At 42.1% G+C, this 24,813-nt stretch overlaps 1 protein-coding gene across 1 annotated transcript in view; it reads right to left on the bottom strand.

Moving 5' to 3' along the window:
- AGO2 (argonaute RISC catalytic component 2) overlaps positions 1–24,813 on the bottom strand; it is a 100,463-nt gene that overhangs the window by 46,553 nt on the left and 29,097 nt on the right. The window contains exons 2-3 of the mRNA XM_084618917.1: positions 13,298–13,493; positions 9,455–9,575 (exon numbers count right to left, since the gene is read on the bottom strand). Of these exons, the coding sequence (XP_084475043.1) occupies positions 9,455–9,575; positions 13,298–13,493 (317 nt within the window). The remainder of the gene's footprint in view (positions 1–9,454; positions 9,576–13,297; positions 13,494–24,813) is intronic.

Genomic DNA, 24,813 nt, shown 5'->3' with positions numbered 1-24,813 from the left:
ACATATTATGATTAACTTTGGACTCATGAAGTGAGCTGTAGCTCACAAAAGCTTATGCCCAAATAAATGTGTTAGTCGCTAAGGTGTCACAAGTACTCCTTTTCTTTTTGCAAATACAGACTAACACGGCTGCTACTCTGAAACCTGTTTAGAGCCTGCCACTCCCATGTCAAGTTTAAAAAAGGAATGTGAGGATGTTTTGTCACACCCCCACACAATTTTTTCCTAACTAAATTTAAGAGTCAGGATTGTTCTTTATTTTTCTATTCTTTATTATACATTGCAAAGACATCTGAGGAGAGAGAGGTTCTTAACCTTTATAACTATAATTAGGGCTTCTTGAAAATGCGCTTTTGTTTCCATTTTAGTAGCTCCCAGAAGTCCCAATTAAGTTCCCACTGTGGTGGGATGCTAAACAAAAAACATTAGAAGATGGACCCTGCCTTTAGGAGCTTACAATTTTAACATAAACAAAAGGCATCCAGTGGATCTAACAGACAACTGGAAGGAATGGCAAAGAGAAGATAAGGTTAACAGTGATAGAACCAGATGGTTGCATAAATAAATTTGTTAGTCTCTAAGGTGCCACAAGACCTCTTTTTCTTTTTATATTAGCTGTGACGATTAGCTTGTTTCAGTCAAAAAATTGTAAGTAAAAATAAAGCAGAAATGTCAGTAATTCTTACTGGACAGCTCCCTAGCCATTATCAGTTGCGAATGTACAACAGGCAATTTGAAACTATACTATCTACTGCCTCTGCACTCCTCCCAGAATAACATTATACATTAGATAATGTGTCTTGTGGAGCGAATTGTACTACTCAGAAGAGGACAATAGGAAACGGAGCCTTTCATCTCTAGGTCACCAGTTTGAATCAAACCCAGACTGGGAATTCTCTACTGATAAAATATGCACATAAAAATTTAGGTTTCCAACAGCCATAGGCTGAGAGTTTATGAGTTTTTTTTTTCCCACTTTAAACTTCCATCAGAATGTCTCCTCCTTACATGCAAAGTACAAAGGCTTAAAGGGGAAGAGAGTTAGAGTATGTCTACACTGCAAATTAAACACCTGCAGCTGGCCCACATCAGCTGACTCAAACTCACAGGACTCAGCTACAGGGTTGTTTAATTGCAGTGTAGATGTTTGGACTTGGGCTAGACCCCAGGCTTCTGGAGCCCACAAGTGGTAAGGATCCCAGAACATGGGCTCCAGTCCAAGCCCGAACATCTACACCACACTTAAACAGCAAGCTTAAGTCCCACAAGCTCAAGTCATCTGACACTGGGCAGCTATGGGTGTTTAATTTGCAGTGTAGCATACCCCTAGTGTTGTGTAGCTGACCCTAACTGTACATTTCCACACTTTTTTCACCCTTTTACTGTAACCTTGACTTAACGGATACCAGAAACAATGAAAATGACAAACATAACAAATCTTCTGTTAAAAGAATAGTATAAAAATAATCCATGGTCAGATAAGTTATGTCCATTTCTTTTTATCAGTTTTCAATTTACAAAGCCCCTCATTTGTGATTTGTAAAAAGATAAAGAACCAACTCGACTACTTGTCTGGCAGTAACTTTGCATCCCTGATGGAAATAAAAAGACACGTGATTCAAGTGTTTGTATTCCAATAACCACAAAGTGAACTTTTGCTTAACCCATTCCATGATACAGCCTAATTTAGGTAGCTACCTTACAGCCTTTATTTCTTTAGGTCACGTATTTGATTAATTCTGTATGTTATTAAAAAACATGAACCCCAAAATCCTAACATGTACAGAAACACCTATTTTAAAAAGACTACTATAAAGGTAAGCCTTGTAAGAGAGGATGTGATGGATGAATAGAAGTTAAAGGGCCAAACTCATACCTAATATAAGTAAGCACAGGTGCAATGAGTTGCTGATTTAAACCAGATTTGGATCAAAGTTTTTACTACTGAATCCAGACCCATTTGAAAAAGATCAAAGCACAGTCATCCCTAAAATATGTAGGGTTTTAAATCCAACATTCTCAGGTTATTTTCTTCACAGATGGTCTTGTCTGAATCAGATGTTACAAAAAGTTTTATGTTTTACAGAGTTCTTTATAAAAATGCACTTGGTCCAAAGGGTAGCCCATAATCCATGGCTGTAAGAAGCTCTTATAAACTTTTAAAGTAAGAGCTGCAAATCACAATTTTAATTTGGTAATAAACATTTTTAAAGATCTCATTTACACATTCTAGTTTGACAGAATAAGCAGAATATGATGAAGTAAGAGATTTCAGTGAGACTTTTTCCATATGTTATGCTAGCAGGAATAAGAGAACTACGGAGGGCCAAATTCATCCCTGGTATAACTCTACTGACTTCACTGGAATTGTACCAGGGATTAATTGGCCCAAAGAAAAAAGTTTAGTCTTGGCCAGTACCGTCTCTCTACTGATCCATCACCAGAGTCTGAAGTGCAATTACGCCCACTATACAGATAAACTGAGGAACACAGGAATATTACGTGTGTTGCCAAAGGTTATACAGGAAGCCAATGGGAGAATTGAACTTTGTTCTTCTGAAACCCAGTCCAGCATATTAACCTCTATAATGTACTCCTGGGGGCATTCTGCGTGACCTCACACCCACAGAAAACGCCCCCCACAGAATTCCTGTTTCCCTGGGGGAAAAAAAACAACAAACCAGCAGGGAAGCAAAGGGAAGCTGCACAGAGGGGAGGGGGAAAGGTGGGGGGAACCATGGGTGCAGTTTTTTGGGGGGGGGACTGCCCTCCTCCAAACAGAGGTGAGGCATCGGGGCGGACACGGATTACATGGCACTGCCCTCCCTCATTCTGCAAGCGCCCAGCTGAAGGAAGCTGTGTCTCGGCTCTGATGACTCTGCAGCCAAATGCTGCCTCCTGGATCCTAGTGCCAGTCTTGCTCCCCCTCTGTGTGCTGGGAGCCTTCCTGTTTTTCTATTCTGTGCAACAGTGAGTGCCCACGGTGGGGCTGGGTAAGGAGAGGGTGGGGGAAATGAGGGAAGGGGGAGTGAGAGGGTGGAGGGGAAGGGGGAGTGCAATAGGGTGGGGGATGGGAATGTGGGAGTGAGGGGAAGGGTTGGAGAAGAAAAGGGAATAGGGGAATCACAGGAAGAAGCAGGAGCCCGGCATGTAGCGTCCACTTGGCAGCAGCTGGGGCTCCCCCCGGTAAGCTGGCCCATCCAACTGTCAACCTCACAGACTCTACCCCCCTACACCTGGGCCCCTCCAATGAGCCTTCCACATCCAGACCCCCACCCCAGTAATCCCCAACCAGCTGCATCTGCACCCCTACCCCATAAAGCCCCACTTCCCCAGCACCCAGCCCCCCCCCCGAGCCTCCTCCCTCACCCACCTTCACCTGGATCCTCTGCAGAGTCCTATTGCCCCCGCACCTGGAACCACCCAATGAGCCTCTGTGCATCCAGATCCCCCACCGAGCAGCCCACATCCAGATTGCGCAACACAGAAACCTCTCACCCCACACCAAGCCCCTCCACACTGGGATCCTGCTGGGCTGAGCCTGCCCACTCATACCTGGTGTACCTGGTGCAGAGCCCCGGGGTGTTTCTGGGGCAGGCCCAGCCTTTGCACTGTGTCAGGGTCAGGTGCAGCCTCACTGCCGAGTCCCTGTACAGGGGGAGGAGGGGACTTCAGGGTGATCTCCCACCTCAATGCAGTCAGTGGCCTGTACTCCCCACTGCCATTGTGGAGCCAAATTTATTTATTGACAAATAAAATTTTCAGAATTTTAAAATATTGTGTGCATAATTTTTTTTTTTTTTTTTTGCGTAGAATTTTAAATTTTTTGGTGCAGAATTCCCTTTGGAGTAATAATGAAAGGCAGTATATCAAGTGTTAGAGAACAGTAGCCGGAGACAGGAACTCCTGACTTCTGATCCCAGCTCTACCAATGACTCAGTGTAAGATTCCAGGGAAGTTGCTTTCTCTGTGGCTTGGTTTCTCCATTTACAAAATACATATTAAATAAGAATGGAGTAATAAGAATAATTTGACCATATATAGGTCCTTTCATTCAAGAACCTAAAATGCTTCAGGTTGGATTTTCAAACAAGCCTTAGGGAGATAGGCACTCAAAGCTCAATGGAAGTAGAGCACCTAACTCCCTTAAGTTCCTTTGAAAATCACAACAGCAGGCCATGTCAACACTGTGGGGACTATAGCAGCATAGCTACAGCACCATAGCTGTGCTGGCATAATCCCTTAGCGGAGACACAGTCTGCAGCAACGAAAAGCGGTTTTTCCATCACTATACAAACACCACCTCCCTGAGCAACGGTAGCGAGGGCAACAGAAGCATTCTTCTATCTGGCTACCTACATTTACATCAGGGGCTAGGTCAGCATACCTATGGTGCTCATGGGTGTGCACTGTTCACACCCGAGTGCCATACCTATGCTGACTTAAATTTTAAGAGTAGGCCAAGCGTTAGACATTAATGAAATAAGCCTCATGGTGCCCCATTGTAGTCGGTATTGTTATTCTAATTTTTAGAGATGAAAAAAGTGAGGCAGGGAAAGGTTAAGTAACTTGGCATTTGTGGCATTAACAGAAGAGAAGGTTACTAACCCTGTGCAGTAACTGAGGTTCTTCGAGATGTGTCCCTGTGGGTTTTCCACTGTGGGTGCGGAAGTGCCCCCTGTCCCTGGGATTGGAGATCTTTGGTAGCAGAGCCTATTGGACAGCACGTACACACCTCTCCGTCTTGCGCCATAAGCAGCATCTATATATATCGGTGTGTGGTTCAACCGCCCACACAGTTCCTTCTCTGCTGGAGAGCTTATCTTTCAGCTCCAAAGCAGAAAAGATGAGGGCAGGTAGTGCACCCATAGGGACACACATCTCAAAGAACCTCAGTTACTGCACAGGGTGAGTAACCTCTTCTTCTTCTTCTTCTAGTGAGGTGTCTATGGGTGCTTCACTGTAGGTGACTATAAAGCAGCCCCTAATTGGAGGGCTGTGGCTTAATTAATACAGATGATAGAACAGTGTGTCTTAGTAGGGCATCTGATGCTATGTCATGACTAATCACACAGAGATGGCTAAAAGTGTCTGCAGATGCCCATGTGGCTGCTTTGAAAACGTTGAGAAAGGCAATCGACGTGGCAAGAGACCAAGTGGAATGTGCTTGAGTTCCAAGAGGAGGCTGTCTATTGTGTAGGTGGTGGGAGAGGTGTATACACTGCAACATCCACTTGGAAAGACATTGTTTACAAACAGCCGTGCCTTTCAATCTTTCCACCGTTGACAGGAATAAGAGTGGTGACTGTCTGAAAGGTTTAGTTCTGTCCTGATAAAATGCAATGCCACCTCCTGCTGGTTGCTGTTTGGTTTTGAAAGAAGCAGGGAAGGTGGATTGATTGATTTAGATGGAAGGAAGATGGTATTTTGGGTGTGGACATAAGGTAACCTTATCTTTATTAAAAATTGTGTACAAGAGTTATGCCATGAGCACGCCAATTTCTCTTACCCATTGAGCAGAGGTAATAATGACAAGAAATGCTGTTTTCATGGATAAATGAATACCAGAGCACATTGCCATTTGAACCAATGGCAGTCTAGTAAGGGAGCGAAGTACCAGGCTGGGGTCCCAAGCTGGGGGTCCCAAGCTGGAGTGGGATCCCGTATGTGAGGGTAAAGATTTTGGAGGCCTTTCAGGACTCTTTTCATGAATGGGTGGGTGAAAACAGAGTGGCTGTCCATACCAGGGTGAAAGGCCATGATGGTGGCTAAGTGTACATGAAGGGAGCGGGTGGATAATCCCAATCCTTTAAGATGTAAAACATAACCTAGGATGAGCGGTAAGGGGGCGTTCATTGCATTGACATGGTTGGTGGAAAATGCCCTATGAGAAGCTAAAACTAGAAAATGGTAACAAACCTCTCTGTCATACATGTCTTGCCATACTACAGTAAAAGCCTCCAGTCCTTAACCTTTCCACCCCCCCGCCCCACACACACTATCTAATTATCCTGAAGCAGAAAACACTTAATATATATACCAACAGGTTTCAACTGAACTTGGATCAAATTAGCTTCATGTGATAATTTACTTCAGACTAAATCTGTTTACGCATGATTTAAACTGGCGTATGTTTGTTTATATTAGATGTTTCTTCCAGGGTAATTAAATCAATTTATTAACCTCCGTGCAATTTTATTTTACAGACAAAATTTTACATATGTTAGAAGAAACATTAAGGAAAAAAGTCCCTAAACTCTGTCTTGGTCCACACCTTTGTTTTTATTGGGAAGAAGAGGAAAGTTAATTTAAGGTTTTTGTCTAATTGTGAGCCAATTATATACACATAAAAACTATGCTCAGAACACACACGCTGCATGAGATTAAAACATTCTGCCATTAGCCCTTTGTAAACTATCAGTAAGGCTACGATTTGGTCACAGAGGTCGCAGAAGTCACGGAACCCGTGACTTCTGCAGACCTCCATGGACTTCAGTCCACAGTGGCTGGGAGCTTCAGGGTACCCCCATCTCCCCTGGTGGCCGGGAGCTGCGGGGTACTCCTGCTGCCAAAAGTGGCAGGGATCCCCAGAGCTCTCCAGTCCCCATGGGTGGCAGGGGATCCCCAGCAGCTCCTCAACTGCCACCGCTGTCCTGTAATATCACACCCAGCCTCTAAGAGGCACTTACAAGAGGTGAGTGTCCCCCGTTATACCAGGGTTCTACCCAACAGCTAACTTATTTAAAAGTTTTGTTAGATAACACAGAGGGAGTTATTTCTGTAAATCGAACAGCTGGAGTTAGTTTAACCTCAGCAACTGATAGCTAAAGCTACAATTTTCTCAGACATTTTTAGTAAAAGTCATGGACACGTCACGGGCAATTATTAAAAATGTCCATGACAAAACGGGGAGGGAGGAGGGTTGAGCACCCTGCCCTACTGTGGCTGGGAGCTGTGGCTCCTGCCCTGTGGTTGGGAGGGACACCCGCCTGTGGTGGCTGGGGAGCTGCGGGGGATCCCCAGGAGCTCCTCAGCTCTTCAGTGTCTTTTCCCTCCAGCCAACTCAGAGTCAAAATGAATGAACCCATTCCGGTGTAGCCAAGAGTTCAACAAACTGCTGGTCCTCACCAGAGTCTTCAGCCCCATCTCTGGGCTCTTTAAATCCCACCCTTCACTCAGGCTTCTAAACAAGCCTTGTCCCCTTTTCAGGGCTTAGGTCACTTCCCCAGTGACTGGTGGAGGAACCCAGGCCCACCCACTATTACAGTTCCCAACCCAGGGACCCTATAAACAGCAGCCATGTGCAGTATTGCTTCCTTTAAGCCCATCAATGAGCTGCTGCTGCCTTCTTTGGGCCTCTTCCCATCTAGTCCCTTTAATCCTAAGGGAGGTAGAAATTTCAGGTCCTCTCTCTTTTAGGTCCAGTAAAGGCAGCCAGTCAAGCTCCTGTGGCCAGAGCAGCACACCCTTCCTCACCCTTCTTGTCCCAGCCAGGAACTGATCACCTCAGGCCCTGCAGCTCCTTTTATCTCAGCATATCTCTGCTTTTATGCTTCCGTGCAGCCTTTCTAGGTAGGCCTGGAGGACCCACCTTTGCTGCTCCTTCCTGGGGGGAAGAGGAGGATATAGTAGGATTGATGGGCCTCCAATAGAGGACCACAAAGGGCCAGGTACACCCCACACACCTGAATACTTCTTCCAAATTATAATTACAGTATTCACTTTGAAGCAAAACACTGGAATTACAGTTCCAAAACTATTTCCTCTATACCCCCCATTTTCATTCTCACAACTTTTGAGGCATTTTTAATTTTTTAACTAAAACCAAAGTTTTTGAGTGCAGGAATTTGAGGTCAGTTTTTGCAAATGTGTGCTCTGGGGAAAGGTAGAGCAAGAATTCTGAGGATCTGCCTGTTGTGTCTTCCCCTGCCAGCTGCAATTGAGGCTTTCCCCATTTTGAGAGGAATATCATCTCTACCCAGAATGCCAGGTCTGACCTCAACTCCATACAGTTGACAGAAGGAAACCCATAGGAATGGCAAATCTAGATGAGAGATAAATATGTTTCCTGCTGAGAAGTTGTTGCCACACTTAATTCCCTCCACATATCATTTAATACAGACAGACTTTTTAATTTAAAGCATCAAGAGTAGGGCGCCCTTTCACAAACATGTTTGATGACAGTCCCTGCCCTGAAGAGCTTACTCAAGATATAAAATGTAATTAGGACCATTTAAATGCTACCATTAAGCACAAGCAATTTCTCTTAAAAAAAAAAACAAAAACACACACACACACACACACAAACACTAAGCTAAATGCAACACATCAAGGTTAATTCAATACTGAGGTTACAGTAAAACAAAAAGCAAGGAACTCAGAGATTCAACACCAGCATTAGCTTATCCACCAGACATATATATGGTATTTTCTATTTGTTTTTCTGGTTAAATGCATAGTTTAAAATATTTCTATTTGTCATAGAATGGACACTAGAAAATACACAAGCTGGGCAATACCGCTGTTGCCAATTAACTTTTGCAGTATGGGCTTCAATAGGACTTGCCAAACTCATGAAGACAGCTTTAGAAGTTAGAAGTACATTTGCTGAGAATACTTTAGATTAGAGATTCTTGCTTGAGTTAAATTCTGTAGCAACACAGAAGAAGAAATCTTCTAAGAAGTAAACAGATATAAATTTTAAGCGAAGAATTTGATAAAGAGTCTTTTGGTCGCTAAGAATCTTAAATCCTCAATTCATAGTTTTCTTAGATATTAGTTTGTGCTTAAGTAATAATTGTTCGATAAAATGGGGCATAATCCAATTTTTTCTGTAGCACACCTATTTGATATCATAAAATAGTAGACATTTGTATAATCGTAATGACTAGAGGTCTGGTTGAGTTAGGTACTGTACAAACACATTGTAAGAGACAGTTGGAGACAGCGTGGTTTAGCATATGGAACACTGGACTGGTGCTTAGGAAGCCCCAAGGTCTATTCCTAACTCTGCCACTGATCTGCTGTGTGACCTTGAGCAACTCATTTCATCTCTCCAAATCTGTTCACCCTTTGTCTATCTTGTCTATTTAAACTGTAAGAAACCTCTTAAGGGTCTCTCACTGAGAATTTGTACAGTATCTAGCACAATGAAGCCCTAATATTAGTTTGAGCCTCTGAGCACTACTATAATGCAAGTCATTAATAATAAACTTGTCACTACCCTAAAGAGCTTGCATTCTAAATGGACAAGTATTATAATATGAACTCAGACCACAGACACGGTGTGAGTTATTTTATCTGGAATTTGTGTCAGAATGCCCTAATAAGACTGGTCTTTGTCTAGGGATTTACTCTAAGTATAAAATCACCTGGTACCTAAAAGGCTTGAAGTCACAATGTGAGAAGCCATTATATTAAAACCTCTGGCTAGAAATTTATTTTTAAAACTTACTTTATCCCTCCCAATAGGAAGTGGCATAGCTGTATAAAGGTTTTTTCTTCCATCAAATACTGGTTTACGATCCCCAAAGATCTGTGTTTTAAAGTGCTGGACCATATGCTCAACTATTTCTCTGAAAATATAAAGAAAATTAAGTTATCACAATTTGAACAGAGTACCAAAAGAACCCCAATATGTTTATGTGATCAAGAGGAAACAAAAAACAATGGCTGTTACATGAAGGGTTATCAACAACTCAGCATGAAAGATCATATTCATTTTATTCATCTGAAGAGACAACGGAAGTTGATTTTGTTCTATGAAATTTTCTTTGCATAAACTGTTTCTTGGGACTACTAAATTTGATCCTGATTTCTCATTGGAAAGTTTATAGCCCCAGTGTTTTACCTACTGTTTATTCTAGGAGACAGAACACGTACGTAATATAAGCTGCTCTTCTCCATGGCTCTCATCTGCAGAACACAACTGATGGGCTAGGCAGCAGGACAGCATTGGGAAAGGAAGAATTAAGGCGAGGGAATGATTTGGGTCTGTGCACAATGTATACACCAAATTCCTCTGCATCACACTCAAATAACAATCTTGACTCTGACCTCTACTCCTGGTGGAATTCTGCACCACTGAGCATGCGGAGAATTTATGTCCCCCGTAGATTTTTTTGCTTCCCCACAGAAAAAATAAACTTTCTGATGGGAAAGCAAAGGGAAGTCACAAAAGCGGTCATGCAACCCTCCTCAGCAATATATATTGGGTGCCCAGGGCAGCCGGCAGAGAGGTAAATCACTGTGGGGCAGAGGGCAGGACTGGGGAAGACCCAGCTGGTGGCTCCTAGCCTGTGCCGGGCTTAGCTGCTAGTCTCTGCTGGGCTGGGGAGGACGGGACTTCCTCTTCCCCTGCACGGCATCTGGGGCTGTGTTAGACCCACCCCTAGATTTCTCCCCCAGCTGTAGGAAGCTCTGCAAACTCTTCCCCCTCCTTCCCTGCACCCAATCGCTCCTCAGCTGCAGGGGGAGGGATCACTGTACAGGGAGCTGCTCTCCCATCCGCCCAACCCCCAAGCATCCGGATCCCCTCATACCCAGACCCTCCCGATGAGCCTCCCTGCAACACCCAGACACCCCACGCCCCCTGCTGAGCTCTAACCACCTTCACCTGGACCCCCCTGCAGAGTCCCATTACCACTGCACCCAGAACCCCCCCACCCCAACAAGCCCCTATGCATCCAGATCCCCCACATACACCTGGATCCCTCACTGAGCCACCCGCACCCAGACTGCCCCACACATAACCTTCTCAATCTACACCTGGATCCCCCCACACTAAGCCTCTCCACATTTGGATCCTGCCTTGCTGAGCCTGCCTGCCCACACCTGCTACACTTGGCACAGAAGGGCATGGCTCTGGGGCAAGCCGGACCTTGTGCGGTGTCAGGGTTGGGTGCAGCATCACCGCTGGGTCCACGTCCTGGGGGAAGCTGCACAGAGATCTCCCACCTCTGTGCAGTCAGTGGGCTGTGCTCCCCAATACCATGATGGAGCCTCCACATTTATTTGACAAATAAAATTTGCAGAATTTTAAAATATTTTGCACAGAATTTTTTGGCACAGAATGCCCTCAGGAGTAGGTGAGCTCGTACTTTTTCATGTAACAACAACAGCATTTACCAGTACATATAACTATTAAGACTACAAATTAAAAAGTGTGATTGGAATTATAGGTTGTGCATTAGAGTATGATGCAGAGGAATTTGGAATGTGTATTGTAGCTGGTTATATGTCAGATATGCAAATGAGTTTGTAGTGGAATTTGTAGTCTATTGGAATTATTTTCTTCCAGACATCTGGGTTTAAATCTCTTGAAGGACATCACTGAGACTATAAGTACATTTAAGTTGAAATCCATGAGGCATTTCATCTTGAAAATCTAGTTAACATGGGAGGTACACAGTAGAGTGGTATGTGCCAGTACAAAACCCTAAGACAGAAGTCTGAGTGCGTTTAAGTAGTGTGAAGAATGAATATTGCCTTAATTGGTGATTTCCTTGACATTTCATAAATTTAGATTTTTTTTAAGGCAAGAAGGGACCATTTTTATCATCAAGTCTGCCCTCCATAACATAGACAATAAAACTGCACTCAGTAATTTCAGCATCAAACCTGTAACTTCTGATTTTGCTATGACATACTGTTTTAGAAAGATAACCACTTTGATTCCTCTTATCTCCTCCAAAGAGATCCTCTTAGATTTAAATACTTCAATAGAGAATCCACTACATTACTAGGTAAATTGTTCTGATGGTTAATAACACTCACTATTACAATTTTATGCCTTATGAATTTCTCCAACTTTGTCTTCCAACCATCTTTCGTAGTGGTGTCCATGGGATTTGGGGTTGAGCAATATTAACTGTAAGCAAATTAAGTTTTCTGTTTGAGTCTGAAGCAAAAAATTCAGACTTCACTAGGTTTGTAAATAAATTCTTTTTTCTTCCCACGCTGCATTGGGAAAACAGACATAGCGTGGAATTATGAAAAGTGCAAATAGGATCTTCATTTCCAGTAAACGGTGTCTCTTCATCCAGGTTCTTACAATGGCCTTCATCACCGTATCATGATGGCTACTGATGAGTAAAGGCAGATCTGAGCAAACAGTTATATGTATTCAACATTATACTGGTAAGCAACTACCTGTTGTGAACATGGATTTTCCCTGATCTGCACTGACATGGTCACTATTACGTCAGTTGCCAAGATTCTTAATAATTTTTAAACAACCTCCACTTAGATTTTTTTTCAAGTACTCTCTTACACTGATGCAACTCCACTGAAATCAATAGAGTTGCACTGGTGGAAGAAGAGAAATTGGTCCAATGGAGTTACTACACAATGTAGATCTTAGCCCATTATGTTTGTTTTTAAGTTAAATACAATTTTTAAATGGTTTTTAAAATATTACATTTAAAAATAATCCAACAGAGCAGGAAGATGCAGTATAGAACAGCTATTTGTATTCCATGCATGTTAAATATTGTCTAATAAGAGTGCAGTTAGGTTAAAAAAATTCTACATTTGTAAATTGCACTTTCATAACAAAGAGATTGCACTACAATACTTTTAACAGGTGAATTGAAAAATACAAATTTTTTTTGCTTCCCTGGCCATCAGTAATTTGCAGAATTGATCCATACCTTTTTGGCCTCGCTACCTGTATTCACTTGCATATCTTCCATTAATACAGAAGATGGAGGGTAATTTCTTACCTGTTATAATTTAGTTTCTCCAAAGTCCTCTTATACCAGCACAGACAAATGGGTTTACTTCCCCCTGTCAGTAGGTGAAGACAGGAAAACAAGTTGTTGGTAATATCACCTCCCCTTTTAAGGGGCTTGCTAGCTGACTCCACTTAGTTATGAACTAAGCAGTAAACAACAATGGTCAAATTCACAGCTTGTACAAACTGGAATAACTCCACTCAAGCTAATGGAGTTTTGCCTGCCTATGCCACCAGTAATTTTGGATCAAAAGCTGAAAACTTCACTCAAAATAAGCTACAACCACCACCAAAGTCAGGTGGGATTTCTAGGTTGGTACAGGAAGACTTGGAGAAACCAAACTAACAGAAATAATGCTTGCTGATAGATATCACAAAGCAGGATGTATTCAAATGGGAAGATACTACCACATCTGATGAACAACAAGGATATCCATGTCCCCAGGTGCCCTAAGTGAAAGCTTGTACAGGACCCTAGCTTCTTAAAAGTTCCTCTTTTTTAAAAGTGTAAATGGAGGGAAAACATAAATAAAACTGGGGGAATGCAAAGTATAACGATATTACCGGTTAACTCTTCTTGGGCATTTCTCTGGCTTTATATCCAATTCATAATGGTAGATATCAATTTTAGGAATGTCCATTTCAAAGAAGTTGGCCTGTAGTTTGATTGTTCTTCCAGAAGTACCAAAATCTGGTCGAGGAGGAGGTTTAAAGGCATATCCCTGTATTGGTGGTGGCAATGGTGGAGGAGGTGCAAGCACTGAAAGAGGGGGGGGGGAAAAAAGCACAAATTAAAATATTCATCACAAAAATTATTCACATTAGGTACATGCAGTGAGAAGAGTAACACACACACACACAAAGTTCAATGCCATTTTAAAAATGCATTTTTAAACCTAGTCTTCATCCCTTGCTTTTTTTAAAATAGTGAATTAACAGATGAAAACCTGTATCCTGGGCTGGAAGCCAGCAAACCTGGACTCACCTGTTCCCCAACTGATGTTAACTACTCTGTATATTTCACAACCCTTTTTACTGAACAAGGCCACAGGAGGTAGGTTAGCATTCTGTCCTTTTACAGGTGAGTTAACGGAGCACCTGGGAAGCTAAACAAGAACTTCTTTAAGGGCTGGAACTAGGACCCAGTTGTCTAATATGGAGAACCTAAAGCTCATTACTTAGCCACAATGCTCCTCACAAAATTAGTATGCTAAATCTTTTGTGCTTGGCTTCAGTATTTGCTAAACGGAGCTACGCCCAAATACTCAAGCCAAGCACAAAGACCTCGCATTCTAAACTACATTAAAAATAGTAGTTAAGGTTGCAAACCTAAGGGTTAAAAAATGCCAGAATTCAGGTTTTCTGTACAGACTTCTAATGTGACATTGGACAAGTCACTTAAACCTAAACCTTTAAAAGAAGATTTAGGCACCTAAATCAGGCAGAGTGCTGAGCGCAGCAATGCCTAAATACCTTTAAGGCCCAGATTTTTAAAGCAAAAGTTTCTGGAGGTAGCCACTGTGTGCGCCTCATTTTCTGGATGAGGATTTGAGACTCAAAAGACCTAATTTTCAGAAGCATAGAACACAACTCCTACTCTTACTGGGAGTTAGTGTAAACTGAGGTTACTCAGCACCTCTGAGAAACAATTAGGCCACAGGTGTCGCTGTCACTGAGGACCCAACATTAGCAAATTTTGGCCTTAATCTGTCTCTCAGCTCCTCAGTTGTAAAAGGGGAATAACTTCCTACTTCACAGGAGTGTTATGAAGATTAATTAATTAATGTTTGAGACACCAGATACTATGGTGATGAGCACAATACAAAAGTACAAGAGGATTTTTTTTTTAAAATGTATTCAGGTGCAGCTTTTGAGGCCACATATTCAGTGATGAGGATAAGAAGAAATATTGAATAGATGCCTGTTGCAGTGAATGAAGCAGAGGTTCCTGTGAAAAAGATATGTGGTTGTGTAATCAAAGTGTTATAATTAATATATATGAGGGGGCATAATTAAGGTTACCCAGGCACAGAGAACATAATCGCTCACCCTTCATTTTTATAAATTATTGTTTAATGAATTAGAAATGGCTTCCCTTTTTACTGTAGCATAAAAATGAAGACTGAAGAAAAAATAAGACAGGTCATTGCTCAAAGGAGATAAGTAATGTTTATTAAACAGCAGTTTTAGCCTGGGAAGCAGCTAACCTATATGAAAATAGATACACATGGTTTAGCTTTACCACCACCAGATGTGAATTGACTTTTCTTTTGGGGAAAAAAGATTGAAAACAGTGATTTAAAGAAATTTTTTAGATTACTGCTTTAAATGAAGAATTTAAAACCAAGATATCCTGTGCAAAATGCACTACAATAATCCAGTCTGGAGCTGACAGGAAATCCAGCCATAAAAGAGCCCTAATTTAAATACTAAAGTAAGCCAACTTTGATTAATAAGGTGCTAGTATATTGTCCCCAGTAAAAAGAGGAGTTTATTATGAAAAAACACAGAAAACAAATTTGACCTTTCTACAATAGTTCATCTAGTCTCTGGAAACCAAAAGATTCACACCTATCAATGTCTAAGTGCTGTAGTTTCTGTGGAAAAGGGAAGCGACAGACACTAGAATAGTGTTAGCTACATGGCCCATTTTAAAAGCCATAGGAAACTTCAGATTACATTATTCCACAAAAAACTGCTATAATAAAATTGAGCAGCACACAAATTACAATCAACATTTAGGAATCCTACTCTAACCCAAAAGACAGACTTGAGGTCGATTTTCTTCCACCCCAATTAAAATGGAAACCCTGGTGCAACCCTAACTGTGGTGGCACCACCACTCCATCAGAATCTTGCTGCACAACACGAGAGCCAGGAGTAGAGTTAGGGGAACACACTGGACTCATGTGTTGGCCAAGAGGTTCCCAGTATACAGTGCCCCACGACATGAGCTGCTTTTACATATTCAAAATGCTCTAAAATCCACAGGTGTACGGAGATTAGTACATCCTGACAACAGTTTTCAGAGGTGTGAACTCATCCATTCATCTTATAAGGTGTTCTCCTCCCCATTCCAAAAAGTCTACCTTAGTCCCTGGTGTTGAATACTCATTTTCAAGATAATCTCGTACCTTAAATTTGTGTCTTTAAACCCAGGAAGTACAGAGTTATTTCACCTTAATTAGTTATTTCCTGGTTTCCAGATGTTTAAATACTGGTGCCTTCGAGGTCTGAGGAACTGCTGGTCAACCATAACTCTGCATTAAATGTGGTTTTTGGCAATAAATTACTCCAATTTCTGTGTTTAGACATGACCTTAGTTCAATTAGAAAGGTTCCAAACTAGTTATGCCTAAGGGCTTGTCTACACAATGAAATTTATCTGAATAGTTATTGTGTCAGATATGGCAATTTCCTCTAACATCCTGGGCAAATCTTATTAAATTAAGCATTATTCTATTAATTATAAGTATTTTAGTTCAATATATTAAAAATGCAAATGCTGATGTATTATGGTGGAATCATATGCAACTTCTTCATATGCAGGACTAATGTAAACCCTGGCAAGTGTTATGAGTTTCAGAGAACTCTCTTAAGGCAAGATCAAATTTTCAGTTGAGTAAGTTTACTAGGAAATACTTGGGTAATTTGCATTCCCTTCCTCCCATCTCTGGACCCATCCTTTTGAAGCTGAAGGAAGTGCCCTGCGGAAAAACCCATTGTCTGCTAGCATCTGTTAGGCGAGAAAAGATCAAAGGCCTGATCTACATTAGGAAATTAGGTCAATATAACTATGTTGCTCGGGCATGTGAAAAATCCACACCCCTGAGCGATGCAGTTAAACCAGCCTAACCCCAGGTGTAGACAGTGCTAGGATGATGGGAGAATTCTCCTGTTGACCTAGCTGCCACCTCTTGGAGAGGCTGAGTACCTACACTGATGGGAGAAACCCTCCTGTCAACATAGATAGTGTCTTCACTGTAGCTATGCAGCTGTACTGCCGTAGCAGTTTATGTGCAGACAAGCCCCAAGACTTGAATGAGAAACAGAAGGAAATCTCAGATTCATGGGCATACTTGTTCTGAGCTAACAGCTATTCCGAATTTGTGACAACAGAAAACCCCCTAGGTGGGGTCTGAAGGACTTTTCACCAGCCAGAGCCCTTACTGGAGTCAGGGAGTGATATCTGGTAACCTTATTAAAAGTGTGTGTAGATTCTTTTATTGTTTTTAACATGTTTTCTCTAATGCTTTTACCTTAAGAATATGTAATATAATTTATGGAGAAGATAGTATGATGGGATAACATGATTTTGGCAATTAATTGATCTTTAACTATTCATGATAAATAGGCCCAATGGCCTGTGATGGGATGTTAGATGGGGTGGGATCTGAGTTACTACAGAGAATTCTTTCCTGGGTGTCTGGCTAAGGAGTCTTAGCCATATTTGGGGTTTGGAAGGAATTTTCCTCCAGGGCACATTGGAAGAGGCCCTGGGTTTTTGTTTTTTTTTCCCCTTCCTTTGCAGCATGGGGCGTGGGTCACTTGCTGGAGGATTCTCTGCACCTTGAAGTCTTTAAACCATGATTTGAGGACTTCAATAGCTCAGACGTAGGTGAGAGGTTTATCGCAGGAGTGGGTGGGTGAGATTCTGTGGTCTGCATCGTGCAGCAGGTCAGACTAGACGATCATAATGGTCCCTTCTGACCTTCATATCTATGAATCTATAAGAATGGCCACACTGTGTCAAGGATCCCCCTAGCCCAGTATCTAGTGCTCCAGAGAGAATGAACATAACAGGTCAGTTATCAAGTGATCCATCCCTTGTCATCCAGTCCCATCTTCTGGCAGTCAGAGGTTAAGGAACACCCAAAGCATAGGTGGCATCCTGACCATCTTGATTGACCAGCCATTGATTGACCTATCCTCTGTGAACTGGTCTAATTAGTTTTTGAACCCACTCACACTCTTGGCCTTCACAACATACCCTGGCAACATGTTCCACAGGTTGACTCTCTGCGTTCTATTTGTTTTAAACCTGCTGCCTATTAATTTCATAGGGTGACCTCTGGTTCTTGTGTTATGTGAAGAGGCAAACAACACAACCTTATTCAGTTTCTCCACACTATTCATGATTGTATAGACCTCTATCATATCCCCTCTTAGTCATCTCTTTTCCAAGCTGAATATTCGCAGTCTTTTTAATCTCTCCTCATATGGAGGCTGTTCCACATCCCTAATCATTTTTGTTGCCATTCTCTGTACCTTTTCCAATTCTAATATATCATTTTTAGATGGAATGACCAGAACTACATACAATATTCAGGGTGTGGACATATATAGTGGTATTATATTTTCTGTTTTATTATCTAGCCCCTTCCTAATTGTTCCTAACAGTGTTAGCTTTTTTGACTGCTGCTGCACATGGAGCAGATGTTTTCGGAAAGCCATCCATGACTCTAACCCTTCTTTCTTGAGTGATAACAGCTAATTTAGACCCCATCATTTTGTGTATATATAGTTGGGATTAAGTTTTCCAATGTGCATTACTTTGCCTTTATCAACACTAATTTTCATGTGCCATTTTTGATGCCCAGTCGCTCAGTTTAAGATTCCTTTGTAACTTCGCAGGCAGCTTTGGACTAACTATCTTGGGTAATTTTGTATTGTCTGCGAACTTTACCACCTCAATATTTACCCTTTTTCCAGATTATTCATGAATATGTTGAACAGCACTGGTCCCAGTACAAATCCTTGAGAGCGCCCACTATTTATCACTCTTCACTGTGACAACTGACCATTTTTTCCTACTCTTTTTTATCTTTTAAGCAGTTACTGATCCATAAGAGGAACTTCCCTCTTATCCCAATTAGAAAAGGAATACTTGTGGCACCTTAAAGACTAACCAATTTATTTGAGCGTAAGCGTTCGTGAGCTACAGCTCACTTCATCGGATACATACTGTGGAAAGTGTAGAAGATCTTTTTATACACACAAAGCATGAAAAAATACCTCCCCCCACCCCACTCTCCTGCTGGTAATAGCTTATCTAAAGTGACCACTCTCCTTACAATGTGTATGATAATCAAGGTGGGCCATTTCCAGCACAAATCCAGGGTTTAACAAGAACCTCTGGGGGGGAAGGGGGAGGAGGAAAAAACAAGGGGAAATAGGTTACCTTGCATAATGACTTAGCCACTCCCAGTCTCTATTCAAGCCTAAGTTAATTGTATCCATTTTGCAAATGAATTCCAATTCAGTAGTCTCTCGCTGGAGTCTGGATTTGAAGTTTTTTTTGTTGTAGGAAACTACAATCCACCGGTGATCTTCCTGATAAAAGACCATCCTGGCCACTATGGATGTAGAAGCCCTCTACACCAACATTCCACACAAAGATGGACTACAAGCTGTCAAGAACACTATCCCCGATAATGTCACGGCTAACCTGGTGGCTGAACTTTTTGACTTTGTCCTTACCCATAACTATTTTACATTTGGGGACAATGTATACCTTCAAATCAGCGGCACTGCTATGGGTACCCGCATGGCCCCACAGTATGCCAACATTTTTATGGCCGACTTAGGGGACGAGAGCTGAGGAAGCGTTGTTCTAACGCCCCTACTCTACTTGCGCTATATTGATGACATCTTCATCATCTGGACCCATAGAAAAGAAGCCCTTGAGGAATTCCACCATGATTTCAACAATTTCCATCCCACCATCAACCTCAGCCTGGTCCAGTCCACACAAGAGATCCACTTCCTGGACACTACAGTGCTAATAACGATGGTCACATAACCACCACCCTATACCGGAAACCTACTGACCGCTATTCCTACCTACATGCCTCCAGCTTTCACCCTGACCACACCACACGATCCATCGTCTACAGCCAAGCTCTGCGATACAACTGCATTTGCTCCAACCCCTCAGACAGAGACAAACACCTACAAGATCTCTATCAAGCATTCTTACAACTACAATACTCACCTGCAGAAGTGAAGAAACAGACTGATAGAGCCAGAAGAGTTCCCAGAAGTCACCTACTACAGGACAGGCCTAACAAAGAAAATAACAGAACACCACTAGCAGTCACCTTCAGCCCCCAACTAAAACCCCTCCAACGCATTATTAAGGATCTACAACCTATCCTGAAGGATGACCCAACACTCTCACAAATCTTGGGAGACAGGCCAGTCCTTGCTTACAGACAGCCCCCCAACCTGAAGCAAATACTCACCAGCAACCACACACCACACAACAGAACCACTAACCCAGGAACCTATCCTTGCAACAAAGCCCGTTGCCAACTGTGCCCACATATCTATTCAGGGGACACCATCACAGGGCCTAACAACATCAGCCACACTATCAGAGGCTCGTTCACCTGCACATCCACCAATGTGATATATGCCATCATGTGCCAGCAATGCCCCTCTGCCATGTACATTGGTCAAACTGGACAGTCTCTACGTAAAAGAATAAATGGACACAAATCAGATGTCAAGAATTATAACATTCATAAACCAGTCGGAGAACACGTCAATCTCTCTGGTCACGCGATTACAGACATGAAAGTTGCGATATTACAACAAAAAAACTTCAAATCCAGACTCCAGCGAGAGACTGCTGAATTGGAATTCATTTGCAAATTGGATACAATTAACTTAGGCTTGAATAGAGACTGGGAGTGGCTAAGTCATTATGCAAGGTAACCTACCCCCCTCTGGATTTGTGCTGGAAATGGTCCGCCTTGATTATTATACACATTGTAAGGAGAGTGGTCACTTTAGATAAGCTATTACCAGCAGGAGAGTGGGGTGGGGGGAGGTATTTTTTCATGCTTTGTGTGTATAAAAAGATCTTCTACACTTTCCACAGTATGCATCCAATGAAGTGAGCTGTAGCTCATGAAAGCTTATGCTCAAATAAATTGGTTAGTCTCTAAGGTGCCACAAGTACTCCTTTTCTTTTTGTGAATACAGACTAACATGGCTGTTAGTCCTAAACTTATCCCAATTGCCTGCCTTCGATGGGGGACATTGTCAAAAGCTTTCTTGAGTCCAGTACACTATCCACTGGATCACTCTTGTCTAAAGTTTGCTGACCTCCTTAAAGAATTCTCAGAGATTTGTAAAAGGAAGACATGCCTCAAAGCTGTGTTGACTCTTTCCCAACGTACCATGTCCATCTATGAAGCTGATAATTCTTTACTATAGTTTCAGCCAATTAGCCTAGTACTGAAGGTAGGCTTAGCAGCCTATGATTTGCCAAGTTTGCCTCTGAAGCCTTTTTTAAAAATTGGCATATTAGCTATCTGACAGTCATCTGGTAAAGACACTTATTTTAAGTGATAGGTCACATACCACACTTCTTTCAAAACTGATGGGTGAATACCATCTGGCCCTGGTGACTTGTCATGGTTTAATTTATCAATTTGTTCTATCGGCTCCTCTATAGACAACTCAGTCTGGGACAGTTCCTCATATCTGTCACCTAAAAAGAACGGCTCAGGTGTGGGAATCTCCCTCACATCCATTGCAGTGAAGATGCACGCAAAGAATTAATTTAGCTTCTTCACAACAGCCTTGTCTTCCTTGAGTATCTCAATTCACTAGTGGCTGTTTCGCAGGCTTCCTGCTTCTGATGTACTTTAAAAAAAATAAAAGCAAAAAAACAAACAAACAAAAAAACCCCCGCTGTTAAATTAAGTCTTTTGCTAGCTACTCTTCAAATTCTTTTGGGCCTGCTTAACTGCACTTACACACTTGACTTGCCAGAATTTAAATTCCTTTCAATTTTCCCCACTAGGATTTAACTTCCAATTTTTAAAATGTTGTTTTGCCTTTAACTGCCTTTTACTTTGTTGTTTAGCCATGATGGCATTTTTTGGTTCTCATACTGCGTTTATTTTGTTTATTGTATACATATAGCTTAAGGTTTAGCGGTATTAAAGTGGTTCCCAAACTGGAGTCAACCCCTGGGAGTTCGCGAAATGTTACAGCGGGTTCTCGGGAAAAAATTCCCTAATGGCGGACAGAGCTGTCCCTACAGGCCCCGGGCAGCATGGGGCCAGCAGCATGGAGCCCCTGGACTTCCAAGAGCTAAGCAGATCAAAGCAAGCATATCTATCGCACTGAGGAGATTTAAACTTCAAAACTCCTTATAAGAAGTGGAAAGGGAGGTGGATATTTTTTGCTGTTTTTAAAATTAAACAGGCAGCTAGCATTGTTTTTAAAATTATTATGAACAAGTTTAAGCTTTGTTGTAATGTGCGTTGTTTGCCTGGACTGCTCAAGACCTGAATGCTTGTGTAAGAGAAACTCTGAATTGGCTTCTTAAATACCTTCATGCTGTTTCACATCTGATACTCCTTGATGAAACCTAGGAGCCTTGTGTTATAACAGGCTTATTCAAAGTGATACAAGCTACAAAAGTGAGATCTTGGAAGAGTGTTGCAGTTTTCATAATGTAATAAAAATACTATAATGATAAATAGTGTGTAATAAACCTGTCATAAAAACAAATTTTACAGTTCCAAGATCACTGTTTTTATAAAATTTATACTCAGGTAAAGGAGAAAATCCCTGTAAATATTCATTTTTAGGAGTGGGTTCGTGAGACTTGACATTTTAGCGAAAGGGGTTCACAGGTTGCTAAAAGTTTGGGAACCACTGCTCTATTAGGATTTTAAAAAGTTTCCATGCAACTTGCAGGCAGTTCACTCTTGTAACTGTTCCTTTTCATTTCCATTTAACTAGTCTCCTCATTTTTGTGTAGCTCCCCTTTTTTAAGTTAATGCTCCTGCGGTGGATGTCCTTGGCGTTCCCCACACCCCAATAAGGATGTTAAATTTAATTACATTATGGTCACTATTACCGGCTCCTCCCCAGCACCTCACCCAAATCTGTCTAGATGTCATGAGAGGTCTACAACCTTCACACCCGCAGCCAATTCACCATGTGGTTCTCCCGGTCATCACAAACCCAGCTATCTACATTTCTAATAATTGACTCTCACATTACTATTACTTGTCTCTTCCTAATAACAGGGGTCCCCTCCCCTGGATAGGTATCCTCAGTGTGAGAGGACACCATGACATCATCTGGAAGGAGGGTCCAACTATGGAATTGTTTCCCTCCACTGCAGCTTGGTGCTCTCCTTCCTCGAGACTTCCATCCTCCTCAACAGCACAGACGCTGTCAGACTGAGGATAGGACCGCTGTACTATGTCCTGGAAAGTCTCGGTTATGTACCTCCCTGTCTCCCTTACTTCCTCCAGTTCAGCCACTCTGGTCTCAAGAGCCGGTATTTAGACTCTGAGGGCCATGAGCTGCTTGCACCAAATGCACACATATGCCACTGGCCCACAAGGCAAGCAATGATTCATGTGCTGGCTTAGAAAGAGTTGTGTGGTAACTCATAGCTGTGGCATTTACCCTTGAAGAGAAAGTAAAGCAGGGGAGCTGGCCTGTTTAGGCAGACTGACTTTGCTGGGGAATTCACAGTGAAGACAGGGAACTGTGCAATCTGGGAATACAGGTCAGGAAGGAGAGAGGGTGCACGTCTCCACACAAGAGAGGTGATGGCTAGGGAGCCAGAAAATTAAGAGTGGGTGCCCTTGCTGCTGAGCGTGCCTTTCCCCTCAGGGGGAAAATACAGATGCAGTTGCCTTCAACTGTCAAAGTTTTACCAGGATAATTATGCCTGTAAATTTCCAAGTATAGACATGCCCTAACTTGTATTTAATAGTCAGATGTTTTCTTAGCGTGTAAAGGAAATTTTAGAGTTTGGTTAGCAAGATCCGGGTGAGTAGGCTGGGTTACTTAGTGACCTTGTTTTTAATATTTTAATGTCCAAATTTTCTATCAAGGGAAGAAAATTTTAGGAACCTTCAAAATAAACTTTCTTTATGCAGTGAGAGATCTTGATAGCTGGACTGTATTAATTCTCTCAGCCAACAGAGCAGACATCTCCTCTGGAGGAGCAGTGCAGATGTCTCCATATGCATGCAGCAATATCTGGGGTGTGGCAACTACCTTTAGTGTCATTTCAACAAAGGAGTCTTTTAAGCTGCTGCAGCTGCAAAATTTCTCTAGCAGTGTTCTTTTCATATTTAATTCTGTAGTTTAATTTTTGATTATCTGAGATCATAAAAGTGAACTGAACAAGTTGCCTGTGTTGCTATAGGAGAACTTACAGAAACCAAGCTAAGGGCATGTCCAGTCTAGAATAAGAAGAAGATGTAGGTAACAAAGACAGTCCCAATTTCATTCCAGTAAGTGCATCTTTATCTTGCTAACCTTTCTAGAATATTTGAAACAGATGTTTCCTTACTCCCAACTTGCTGCCAGATAAGACTCATAGTACATCCTCTCATTTGCTAATCAAGGCAGGATGACAGCCAACAAGAATCTTATTTTAGCACCTTCAGCCAGTGAGGTTCTCCCTTTTCTCTCTTCACAGTCTTCCTTCCTCCTTAGCTGTCTTCCCCTGCCTAGCAAAATTTCCTGTCCACTCCACTAGCGCAATCACCTCCTTCTGGACTAAAGTGGGAGGAGAGCAAGACTTAGAGGGCAAACTGTGCAAAGCAGTCAACTGGCTCATTCCAGTCACACCCTGAGCGTACTATCCGGACAGGACTGCATAAGATAAGCTTTCAGATGGCAAGTGCTTAAGGGAGTTCTTTCTGTGCAGTCTTAGGTCTATTTTGTCTGAGCAGAAGAATAGAGAGAATTGTTCTACCTCTTTTATTGTTCAGATTGATCAGTTTTCTCCCCACCCATACCCACTCTCCTTCCTAACCGCCAATGCTGTCCAAACCTTGTCAGTTCATTTGCTGTGTTGGGTTGGGTCACTGCTAGACGACCATTTCTGTGCAGTGGTGAGCCACACAACAAAAAGAGTCCTCTTATCTATTAATTGTGCTCTGTGGTGTGATGAAACCTGGGCAGACACCCTGGATTGGTCACTACCTGCTTGAGTGACAGATGTGGACAACATACCAATGTTCTCCAGTGGTGAGAAACCAGTGATCACTTGAAGTAATATATGGAAAATGCACTCCAATTAAAACT

The sequence above is a fragment of the Lepidochelys olivacea genome, assembly GCF_965140295.1.
Source record: "Lepidochelys olivacea isolate rLepOli2 genome assembly, chromosome: 2".
Taxonomy (NCBI): domain Eukaryota; kingdom Metazoa; phylum Chordata; order Testudines; family Cheloniidae; genus Lepidochelys; species Lepidochelys olivacea.
Note: the sequence above shows the minus strand (reverse complement) of the source record. Positions and strands in the feature narration are given on the sequence as shown.